Genomic DNA, 12,872 nt, shown 5'->3' with positions numbered 1-12,872 from the left:
ACTGCTGTATACACCTCTCGGTGTCCCCTGCAGTCGGTGAGCACGGTGGAAATCAATAGCCCTTCAAGTGGCAGCCAAAGCGGAGACTAATACCCAACAATCCTGCTCCGCGGCACTGATGCTTTAATAACACACGGGGTTAAATAGCCTGCAAAGCCACATCGGCTAACAGAAGAGCTCCTTCAGAGCCCTCCTGTGACGAGGTGGGCATCAGTGAGTGATCCCCCGAAGAGCAGGCTGAGGAGACGTGTCCTTCAGGGTGGCATCTTATCTTCTGAAGGAATGAAATGCTGAAGCGATCACTGTCCCGGCAAAGGCCGACGTTCGTTCGAAGCAACGTTCTTCTGTTACTTGGTTGTGTATACTGGATTATTGCATTTAATCTCTACAGTGAGATCGTGAGGGCGATTTATGATAGGACTGCCCAGCGAGAGGAGTTCTACAGCAGACCGCAGACATGAAGCTTCTGGGGGTGGGGAAAAGGGGAGGGACAGCTTGAGGCCTGATGCAGAAGAGGTCAGGAGCTTTAGGGATCACGGTACACTCCAGGGCCAAAGCCTGGCCCCTAATGAACAGCTACCACGAGGGACTCTTTTTTTTTTTTTTTTTTTTTTTTTTTTTTGCTTGATACCAAACCATAATTTTAAGAATTCTGAGGTACTGAATATGATATTCATGAGCACCATCGTACATAGCCCCTTGAAAATACGCCCAACACACAGACCTGGGAGAGGCTAGGAAGAGGGCTACGGAAGACAATAAAAGACAGGATGAATAGATAGAAGAAAAAGAGTGATAACAGCAGGCGAGCTATAGATGATGAAAGGCCGAAGGGACAGAGAAGAATGATCAGCTCAGCTGGGCTCAGCCTTGCAGAAGCTGGAGCTGCTGACAGGCTCGCTCTCAAATATGGAAATGCGGTGACTAATACGCCGCCTGCCTTTTTTCTTTTCTTTTTTATGAATGGAACATTTCTTTGGTGTAATTTCATTCAGAGCTTTCGCTGACAGCCAAACGCTGAGGTCAGCATTTCTCTTTCTCTGTTCCACACATGCAGATTTAGCAGATGCACTCCAGATGCATAAGACCTGCAATGATTTGTGGCTAGTGTTCCAACCTCCATCCTTGGAAGTCAAAATGACTGTCCAATTTAAACAGGTTGCCAGGTTGCACGCTGTCCCATGAAAAATGCTCTTCTGATCTCCACCGCTTCCAACCTCCTCAGGACGCCGTGGCCGTCGCCTCCATCCACCTCCCCCTGGCCCCGCCGCCGCGGTCTGTGGACAACTCCACCTGCAGGCTGCAGCTCGTCGTCTTCCGGAACGGGAAGCTCTTCCCCTGCACCGGGAACTCGTCGAACCTGGCGGACGACGGCAAGCGCCGGAGCGTCGCGACACCAGTTGCGTTCGCCAAATTAGGTGAGGAGGCGAGGCGGGGGAGGGCGTCTCCCCTGCGGCTCCACGACCCGTGGACGGGGTGGGGGCTGCGTGGGGACATTTCTCGCGTTCTTCGTCGCGGAGGAGGCTGTTGCCGACACTTTTTCTATACCGATTTTTAATAACGATGCGAAACCAAAGTGGAAAATGTCTTTGCGTTATTTTGGCCCAACTTGCATGAGGCTTTGTGTTATAAACGGCAGCCTACTGTGTGTCTCTGAGTGTGTGTGTGTGTGTGTGTGTGTGTGTGTGTGTGTGTGTGTGTGCGTGTGCGTGCGTGCGCTGGTTTACCTGCCCCGTGTGTTTCTTTGCAGATGGCTGCAGCCTCGGCGCCGAGCAGCCGCAGCAGCCGCAGCCGCAGCAGCCCGTCACGGTCGCGCTCCGGCACTTCGCGGCGGGCGTAGACGCCACGGCCGCCCGCTGGGACTTCGACCTGCTGGACGGCCGCGGCGGCTGGCGGGCGGAGGGCTGCAGCATCACGGGCTCGGCGGGCAACGCGACCAGCCTGCACTGCGCGCAGCACAGCGGCAACACGGCGGTGCTCATGGTGAGTTCGGACCCCGCCGGCCGGAGGCGTCTCTACGTGCACGGCCCTTTCCCCGAGCGTGCGTGCGTGCGTGCGTGCGTGTGTGTGTGTGTGTGTGTGTCACGTGCCTGTGCCACACACCTGAAGCGAACCATCGGGGAGCTTTTTTTTTAAGCTCGTTAAACGCCATTTATATAATTATTTCTAGTTATGTACGTATTTTACGTATTTTTTTCCACGCCCCCCCCCCCCTGCTTGTTTCTGCTGATTCCGTGACCGCGTCGGCGTCAGAAGGCGACCCTGTACGCGCGGAGGGGGGGGGGACCGCGAAATCCTTTTTTTTTGTATTATTATTATTTATTATTAATTAGCTCAGAACCGGTTCGGTCTCCGATTTGTGTGATTTATTTCCCGCCGAAGCCCGTTAAATGAGAGCCCGGGGCGCCGCGTCGGAGCGCGCTAATTGGCTGCAGCGCCGCCCGAGGATCCGCGCAGCCGTCGCGCTCCGGAGCGCCTGAGAGCCCCGCGTCCTCCCGGCTCGGGAGAGGAGCCCGGAACCGGAGCGGTTTCATGTGGATCCGCCGGCGTGCTGCTGATGCGCTGCGTCCGCGTTCGGACGAGCAGAAGCCCTCCGGATGTTTGCCGAGGAGTGGGACTCGCTGGACTGGGAGGTGCGTGTCGCGTGTCGCGTGTGACGGTGTGTGTTCGGTACAGACCGGCGGGTTTCGGTAAAAAAGGGAACTGCGCTGAGAGAGAGAAAGTCTTGCGCGTCGGTTCGGGTTCGGTCTCGACGTCTCGGCAGAACCCGTCCAAACTCCTCCGGACCGACGCACCTGCATTCCCCGCGGGTCCGACTCTAATTGCGCAAGTGGAGAAGCTTTATGCGGCTTCGGGTGGTGGGGTGACTACAGATCACCGATCGGAACTCCGGTTGGCGGGGGTGGAGTGGGTGGTGTGGACCTCTCTCTCTCTCTCTCTCTCTCTCTCTGTCTCTCTCTCTCTCTCTCTCTCTCTCTCCGTGCGTGCAAGGGATGATGGTGCGTTTGCTAATGCAGTCGCCACACCCGCAGCTCTGCCTCTCCCCCGCAGTGTCCCCGGCGTCACCCGAGATTCTCCCGCTCGTCGCGCAGGGAAGCCGAACCTGTTGCTGGTCCGCTCGCTCGTTCTCTCGCCTTTTCCGCGGGATCTTTCTGGCACACGAGAAAGTGCAAAATCCGAAGGCGGGTGGTGGTAGGAACCCTGATCATTGTCTCTATAATTAATCAATTAGCTCCAGAGGCAATGTTCCTCAAATGCCAGCCGGTCAGTGATGGAGGATTTTGGTCTCCAGAGTACGGATCAGACGTGCCAATCTTACCTCTTGGAACCAAGGTCCTGAACAGAACACCATTCCTGTCTTCAGCCAGAAGGAGAATAGAACCTTCTGTCCATGCGCGTGTAGAAGTGTAGTAAAATTTGGATGAAATGTCGTCTGCTTGGTTTAAGGTTAATTGGAAGTAAGCATGAAAACACTGAGATTCCCGGGAGGTCGCCATTATCATTGCTTTGCGGCCTGAGTGTGAATCGTGTGGAAAACGAACGGTGACTCTCAAGGTTGAGAAACAGGCGTCTGGCGTCCCTAAACTCTTTTGCATCCCACCACGCCACGGGTCAGGCATAAGAGCGACCTGCTGAATGGTTTGCCCAATGCTTGATGAATGCAGTGATGAAACAGGCAGATATATGTGTTTTTTTTTTTTTTTTCTACGGTTTCTGAGATTGTAAAGGCACCCGTGCGGGACGGCGGGCCCGAGGGCGTCCATGTTTGTTAGCGGAATATTTCATTTGTTTGCTCTGTTTTGCTGACGCCGTAGGAGCATGACGCTCCTGTGGCGCTCAGCAGTGACCTTCTGCTTGACACCCCCCCCCCCCCCCCCCCCTCGGAGCCGAGCCTGCTCATCATTGACATTGCCAGTGGAAATGTGGCTATTGATTAAGGCCAAAGCACTTGAGTTTGATGGATGCTGCGATTGAGGGACAGCAGGACTCTGGTGGACGAGGCTGATTAGTTTAATATGGCTGATGTGATGTGTTCATCCAAACATGCATTGTCAAGATCGATCAACGTGCTTCTTATTACTGAGTTAGATTTTTACAATTCAGCAGTTTCTGATGTGTCATGTCTTCACAATGGACAGGTAAGAAGTACATTTTAATGTCTAAACAAAAAAAAAAAACGAAGCGCTGTCATGGTCGAGAAATGCCCAGATCCCCTGTTACCATGGAGTCAACAGCCAACAGATTTGCTCACTCGCTCGTTCCTTTTTACAGCGATCTGGGCGCTTCCATTTCGGCTGAACCCTGATGAAGCCATCAGCCTAATCAGGCTGTGTTGCCTGCCACACCATTTCTAAAGAGCCCTGGCTGGGCGTGGTGGTAGTGGGGTGAGTGGCCACAGGCTCGGTGTCTTTTATTTCATCGCCCAGTAACGCTTAGCTGAATGGTGCATTAACGCCGCCTGGAACGTGGTACCTGCTCTCCCAGTACTGCACCATCGCTCTCCAGACCTTCTCCCAGATCGCATCCGCACTGTGGTCAGCATGGGTGGTGCGAATCAATGTCATTGACTGGAGATTTCTATGTTGTTATCTTTTCACAATATTGATGATATAGATTTTATGTGCAAGAGGAAATAATTGCATTTACAGTTGGTCCAGACCACAGTTATTGATTGGAACATCTGATTGGAAAAAATGAACACATGAACAAATTCAAGAATAAGGCCGTGCTTTAATTTCAGAGCCACACAAGCTCATTTACATGTTTGCCATTTATCAGATGTTCTTATCCAGTACAAGGACAGTCCCCATGGAGCTACTCAGGGGTAAATGTCTTGCTCAGGGACACAAGGGGGACTTGAACCTGTGACTTTGTTGTCTTCTGGTTCATAAGCAAGTGTTTTACCCACTTGTCTCCTACCTCCTCCAAAATATATGAAGAACATACCTGTTTCTATTACGAACATTAATGCAGTAGAGATTATGACCATGAATGTCCATGCTTCTTGGAATGACTGTCACATAACATCACTGTAATGAAAAGTATGGTGAAAAAAAGACACTTAACCCTGAGACACTTAACCCTCTGATGCCCTCTGGATAAGGGCGTCCGATAAATGCTGTGAATACTTATGAAAAGCCACTTGTACATTCCAGCACCATGGACAGCATTCTATGGTTCCGTGTGTTTCAGCACCTCGGACAGCTTTCTGTTCATGAAAGCGACTTACAATCAGTATTTACAGGGACAGTCCCCCCGGAGACACTCAGGGTTAAGTGTCTTGCTCAGGGACTTCTTCTTTTTTAACCTTAGTCAGACGAAGCCAGTACCATGGTGGTCTTAAGGTGCTGCTCCTCTCCTACTTCCCCACTGTTCCTTCCTTGTGTTCGCCTCTCGCCTGGGCGTGGAGCGGGTGACTCACGCACAGTCTCCACCGCTGCAGAGCCTTCGTTCCTCTTCACCACTCCCCTTTTCCTCGGCTCATCGCCTACACTTGCTTATTTCCTTCCAGAAGGCTTTAGAGCCTTAGAGTTGCTTCTTGACCAGCGGCGGGAACGGTCGCTTCACCAAATAACTGTTCCCTTTGTGTTTTAAGCATCAAAAAATGCAGAAGAGCGTCAGCATTGCTGCTCACAGAAGGGGAAAAATGAAGGACACTTGATCGGCATGTCCATATGAAAACGTGGTTTTAAAATTGCCGTCTTCATATGCAAAGAACTGCATTCGTGCTGAACATCAGAAAGGGATGTAACTTTTGCACTGGAGATTAGATCAGCAATTAGAGTGAGAAGCCACCGTGATGAAGCGAGCGAAACAATTTCTCCAAGTCTGCGTTTCACACAAAAGATCACGGTTCGCACAATTTATTATTTTATTTTTTTTTCCCCCAAAAGCCTTCATATAATTCACACTCACACACGCATATGTGTGCATATGTAGTGTGTATATATCAGCAGAACAAATCTGACAAATGAAGATATGCACCAGTGGCGAGTTAGGTTGTTGCCTGCAGCTCTTGGCTCATCACCAGCGGTTGAAAATGGCTTTGGTTCGGTATCTGGTTAATGGCAACAGTGGACGAAGTGGGGTGGATAATCCATGGTAGGTCGTGTGTGTGCTGGATTTCATTTATCTCGTGGTTAAGTTTCAGTGAATCAAAGAAAACTCCTTTCGCTTCGTTTTCCCGCGGCAAATCCACTGTACTCTCCACATTTTGCATCACTTGAATAGCATATAGCTTAAAATGGGCACAACATTAGACTCAGCGTATGGGGAGTGTTCACTAAAGTGACCGGCCTTGTCTGAAAGAACTCACGACCTCTGAACTTTGTGGGTAGAGAGTGAATATACTTTGCCCTTGTGTTTGGAGAGGCCTGCTCCTGTCTGTCTGCAGCCCCTGGTTCTCTTGGAATATTTCACAAATGATCATTTAGCTCTCCCAATTTTCAGCCTCAATAAGTAATTAGACTTTATTATTCACCAACATTTGGCTGTCATAGTGAATTTTTGTTCCTGGGGTGGGTTTAGGTTTAGGTTTTTGGAGGCTAAAACTATATATGCTGTGTGTGTGTGTGTGTGTGTGTGTGTGTGCATGAACACATCTGCAGCCTGCACAGCCAGCCTCAGCGTTTTTAGGAGGATTTTGGGCAGGAAATTGCCCTTTGCCGATAATTTGGCGCTTAATGCAGATTGTTTTCTGTTGGAGTAATGAGTTCCGACTGCACGGCCTGCCATTAATTTGACCTATCAGCATCACTCCCACCACACACACCATCCCATTTCTCACTGCTGTAGTCAGCAGATAGACTGTCACTCTATTTCCTTTTCCTGAAGAAAAAAAAAGACAGTGAATGTGATTTGCTCAGCCTTTCCATTTAAACTGCAATGCTTTAACCTATTGTTATTCTAATGAGAGATGCTCCTGCTAAATAGCTCACATATTAATACACCCTGGTGGAAACTGTATGTGTGTGTTTGTGTGCACGCTTGTGAACGCTTGCTTAGCGTAAGCAATTACTCCCGGTATCATGCATCAAGGAAATTTGCTCATATATTATAAAAATGTGTACAAATTGGCAGTTAAGCTGTCAGACACTCGTACAGTAGGAGCCTCATTTTCTGTCAGTGCTGCACTCGGTAAATGCCACAGAGACAGAATTGCTTCTATTACAGTAATGCCACTGTCAGATTTTATACATGCACTGATTGGAGCTCGACATAAACATTAATCTATCGCTGAATTATTAATATCTGTCTGCCTATAGTGAGGGGGGCCAAGTCGTGGTGGCATTTGGTGTTTGCGGGGAATGACGACGAGCCCAAAGGCCAAGCTCAGGCAGCCATGTTTAACACTTAAAACAAGTGTTAAATATATAATATAATATAATATAATATAATATAATATGAGAAAATGATGACTGTGCAGCATGGAAATAAGAGATTCATTCATTCATTTGTTGAATGATGCGATTGTTCCTTCATTATTACATGTTCAAATCTATGCATCCTAATGATGGGCCTGGAGTTTCGTCCTCAACAAATGATCTTAAGGAATAAACGGACTGAGCAGAATAGGATGTTAACTGGTGTTCAAGAGGACTTCACTGTATTGAGGGACCAGTTTACCATGTATGGACACATCCGTCCTGTTTCGCTCGTTCTAGCTGCTCATCCCTGCATCCTGTTGCAGATTCCTTTGTTAAAATACTTCTCGTTGCCTCTTTTTTTGTTTCAGCTCGGTTTATTCACACATCTGTCACTAGACACTTATTGCTAGTTATCAGCACTTGGTATGGAGTACTGATTAGTGCTCAGAAGTACTGCATGATGTAGGCAGCCATTTCAGTGTGAATAAGTTCAGCACAAAGCAGGAAACTGCTAGAAGGAACCGCTGTTTTTCCCCGGGGGAACAAAGGGGAGTTGAAACAATGCAGACCTATCAAGGATCAGAAATCGCAGAAGGGGAGGCAGGTGTGGGGAGGAGCCCCACCCCAATGTGATAAAGATGTGATAAAATGTATAAAAAATGTTGTTTTTAAAATCCCTTGATACCAGTGATATTTTGATTAATTTTTACTGTTAGAGTTCCCTGTCACCGCTACAGTGGATGAATAACAGTCACTGGCCTGAGAATGTGTGAAATGTTCATTTTTCACTTAACATTATGGGGCATCCAGAGCAAAAAAGAACGGCACCAAACCCAAATGCACCAAATGTGAAGTTAATCTAAAAAAACCTTCAACCTTTGTTGCATGAAAACAAAAAATGGCACGGATTTACAGAAGAAACTGGTGACGCAATGCAGTACCAGATGGTATAGATGGTCATGTTCCAGCCTACATACCATTACAAAATAAAGTGGCATTTCTCTAAAACACTGGTGTGTGTGTGTGTGTATATATCACGCAGCCCTGGTGTTGCACAGCAGTTGGCATTCCCTTTTAAGCAGCGAGTCCACGCACCATGGTGAAGTGGTAGAAATGTTGGGGTAGGGCATCTGTATGTGTGTGTGCGTGTGTGTGCAATGTGTGTATATCCCAGGAGATGAGATCACTACAATATCCACACATTTTCTAGCGTGAGTCTGCGCTGTGTGGGACATTGCTATCGCAGATTCACCCACCCTCCCCTCAAATCACACACAAACACGCACACACTCAAATCTGCAGTAGTTACGCAGCCTCCAAAACAGGATAATAAGGGGTGGACGTGTAAATCGGAGCGGAATAATCTGTCTGGGGGTTTTTGGCCGTAAATGTCACAGAGAGCAGATCTGTCGGCTGGCAAAAATGGGATTGTCCACGACCATGTCACACAGCCCATGATCAGGGAAAAGAAGGAAGAGGACATGGCCAGGCTTGTGTGTGTGTTTGTGCGATTGTACGTGTTTGTGGGGTTGGGCTTCATGCCGACCTGTACTGATGATGGATTTGTTTGGTGTCCTGGCCCAGATTCGGAATTACACACACAATCTTTTGCCTTCTTGCACGCATACACACATATAAACAAGTATTTCCATAAGCACACACTTTACAGCTGAAAAACGTTACTGAACAGAGCTCAATATTTTTTATTTTTTTTTGCGTGGGTGTGTGTATGATGCAAATAGATTGTTTAAGCAGTGTAAACCATTTTATTCTGTTGTTCACCCATAAGTAAAGAATTAAAACTTCCTTTTAACAATTCAGGAATGACCCACAGGTAGTTCCAACCTGACATTCTGATTGGCTTACAGTGTCACACACAGCACTTCTTTAAATGTCATTCCACCTTATTACCTTGTTTACTGTGACAAGGTCATGTGACCTGCCGCTGCTCGATAAAGTTTCTCACTGAGGGCTTTAACAGACATAACAAAAAGACCATAACACAATCAATGCAATTATTCATTGAAGGACATTAAGGGAATAAAATGAACTAAAAATAAGTAATTTTCCTAATGATCCCTGCCTAGCATGTGATATAGCTTTGCTTGTTCAGGTCCCTCACAATGCTGGTGGCTTTCCTGATGCAGCGTGTGTAGTAAATGTACATTATGAAGGGAAGAGAGACTCCGATGATCTTCTCAGCTGTCCTCACTATCCGCTGTAGGGTCTTGTGGTCCAATGCGGTGCAGATCCCAAACCAGACAGTCATGCAGCTGGTCAGAATGATGTCAATACTCCCTCTATAGAAGGTGGTGAGGATGGGTATGTACACACATACACACTTTGTCCAGCTGTTTTTGGCTGGGGATCAGCCCAAAGCGGCTGGTTTGCTTTGGCCCAGTGCTTTCGGCTCATTGTGAACCCACAACAGCTGTGTGAAAAATGCTGCACTTCCCTATTGATCTTAATGGACTCATCAAGGCGCTACGATTACAGGCCATCAAGCATCGCGGCGGCCCTCGCAGGCTCCAGAGGGGAGACCTTTGTTGGCTGAAGAGGCTCAAAGGGAGAGTGTGAGATGAAGTGACAGCGCACTTTCCTCTGATCTGACAGAGAGGCACTGATGGCAGGATTTTTTGAAGATTAATGCATGATACATAACCGCATGGCCGTCATTGTGTCCAATGTCAACAAGTTCCTTTCATACATGTGGCACACAGCGGGAGATCTGTCATTCTCTAAATACTCTGGTAACAGAGTCCAGCAAGACATGATGCTAAACACATTAGTCTCATTTGCAGCTCCTTGAATTCATTCGATTATAATCCAACTTTGTTTTGTCTCTAGTGTGACTTTACTGTCCGTGGTATTTTTTGAGTTCCATTCAACCTACTTGATTTATGGCTCAGTCAGAGCCCTTTAACCTCATGAGAGCAGTTTGTGGCTAACACACACCGCCTAATAACCAGAAGACCACGAAGTCACAGGTTCAAACCTCACTTACTACCATTTTGTCCCTGAGCAAGACACTTAACCCCAAGTATCTCCAGGGGGACTGTCCTTGTAACTACTGGTTTTAAGTTGCTCTGGACAAGGGTGCCTGATAAATGCTGTAAATGAAAATGTCTTCTTCATTCTGATCTCAGTTTGAAGCAATGTATTCAGCAGTAAGAGTAATAATACCAGTAAATAGAAATTAATACATGTCTTACAATAACATCTATAGGATGTGTAGAACATTTACTTGACAGGGGTTTCCTCCAGGCACCTCCTGCTGTCTAGTGGCATGTACACTGGCTGTCCTGAATGTGTTCCAGCAGCCAGAAACCTGATTAGGAAGGAGCTGTTATGGAAAGTGAGTGAGTGATTTAGATTAGCAGAAATACATTAGAGCTGCTGCTGTGCCCTGGATAGGATGGTCCATGATTTTCGAAATAAAAAAGGTTGCGTTTCGGAGCTCCAATTAAAGACATCGCTGTGACCTCACCTTTTGTGTCTCAAATATTCTGTTCTTGGTGTGTGAATGTGTGTGTGAACTCTCCTGTTGGCTGCACCAGCCATGTGACTGATGCGTTTGCCCACATGGCATCCTGGTGCTGCTGTTTCAATAATTGGACTTCAACAGTTCCCACAAAAGCTCTCTGCAGTTGGTGGGCTTAATGCAGCAAAATGGGAGCAGAGAAAGAGTCTCTCTCTATCTCCCTCTCTTCCTCCCATCTTTTCTGTCTGGCTCACTTTGCCCCGCACGCTCACTTTCTCTCAATCCTTTCTGACTGTTTAGCAGGACACCTTTCATACAAGAAGATGGCTGTGTTGTATATTTTGGTTGATGAGATGAGTGTATGTCTAGACCTGGTCTTGGTGTTGCTGCTAAAATTGGCACATGGTGATATCAGGATAGTATTGTACCGCAGGGAATCCTTGATTTTTTTTTCTTACTTTAATTCTTAATATCTACTTGTATCTTTCTTCTCTCATTTTGTCTCTTTTTATCCCATCTATTAAAGCTCTTTCGCTCATAGCACCTTTATTCACACAGTCCATTACCCTAATGGCTTCTAAAGGACATACCTGTGCCATGTTGAAGGACAGGTGAAAGTGGGGTTTTCTGTATCCTCGCAGCTGCTGCCTCTGCATTTTCATTGGCTCAGGGGCTCATGTGCACTCTTCAGTGCAATTATGCAGATTTATTTATACGCAGATCCTTACTAATAAAGCCTGTCCTACAAGGAATGTAAAGCACACCTACTTTTTGAAAGAAATAGTGCATGTTTTATGTGTCCTTCATGTTTGATCACAGTGCAGTTTAATACACGGCCTGTCTGTGAGTCAGTGTTTAGGCCGCTGGAATGGTGAACGCACATTGTTTAAAGGTGCGGGACACGCGTGGGGAAAAGTGCTGACGCTGACGTACATCACAGCAGCACGCTTGCGGTTTCATACAAATCAGCCCACCCTGGATAGCCTTCTAATCTCTGTTAATTAAGGAAAGTTGCTAACATTATTTCCACTGAAGGTCCTCTAAACGTCCTAAAATTAAAGAATATAAACTTGGGTTTTTTTTTTTATGATATAAAACTGATCATTTGAAACTCTGGTCTGGCAATTGTTTGGTTCTTGTACAATCTGATGTCCCCAGAAAGCCAGGAATGTGAAACCTCTGGAGGACCAAAAAAGAGGGGAATAAATATTGGGCAGATGTATGTTTATGCAGATCTGGGTGAGAAAAAATAAATCTTGAGCACAGTTGTCTGTGAAGATTGTCAGTCATCCAAGTGAATTTGTCTGAAAGTTGAGTCATGGCAACTGGACTTTCTTTCTTAAAGGTAGAGACGTTTCATTCTGCATCCACAGTCAATCTGAGGGAAGTTGGCTTGTGCCCACAAATTCATCCTCCAGGTTGGTTTCACCCCACTCCTGCCTTGAGTGAGACACGATCTCCAACCTATTTTGCTGCCCTTTCATCCATCCCCAGGAAAATCAGGCCCAATTCACCCGTCCACCAGGTTGGCCACATTTAACGACCCGCTTAATGGGGGCAGGAGGAGCGGCCAGGGTGGGGCTGTCACATCCACCCAGCCCCCTCCCCTGCCTTTGTTTCACTTAATGATCCTATTCAAGGCGGGAGTGAGGTGACACCAACCTGGAGGATATATTTGTGGGCACAAGCCAACTTCCCTCAGATTGACAAAGTTATGTGGATGCAGAATGAAACGGCTCTGCCTTAAAGAAATGTGAGCACAATTGTTGATCAGGATCTGATGTCCAGCTGGTGCACAGTGGTGAACAGTGGTGATGATACATTAATTATTTACAGGGTCTAAATAATATATTAATTCTTTCATTAATTCAATTTATAAAAAACAGTATATTTCTGATCATCATGACTTTACTGACATGTCTGCTTTGTTATGTTTTCTGTAAAATTTAACAGAAATTTAATAATTGAAGCATTTTGGGTCACGTGTCATCACATCTGAAGCAGGCGGGACTCTGTAGGTTGCC

At 47.0% G+C, this 12,872-nt stretch overlaps 1 protein-coding gene across 1 annotated transcript in view; it reads left to right on the top strand.

Moving 5' to 3' along the window:
* adgra1b (adhesion G protein-coupled receptor A1b) overlaps positions 1-12,872 on the top strand; it is a 120,086-nt gene that overhangs the window by 76,006 nt on the left and 31,208 nt on the right. Inside the window, exons 13-14 of the mRNA XM_028989980.1 lie at positions 1,226-1,418; positions 1,751-1,983. Of these exons, the coding sequence (XP_028845813.1) occupies positions 1,226-1,418; positions 1,751-1,983 (426 nt within the window). The remainder of the gene's footprint in view (positions 1-1,225; positions 1,419-1,750; positions 1,984-12,872) is intronic.

Source organism: Denticeps clupeoides, chromosome 8 (assembly GCF_900700375.1).
Source record: "Denticeps clupeoides chromosome 8, fDenClu1.1, whole genome shotgun sequence".
Lineage (NCBI taxonomy): Eukaryota > Metazoa > Chordata > Actinopteri > Clupeiformes > Denticipitidae > Denticeps > Denticeps clupeoides.
The sequence above is the reverse complement of the archived record's forward strand: the minus strand, read 5'-3'. Positions and strand labels throughout refer to the sequence as shown.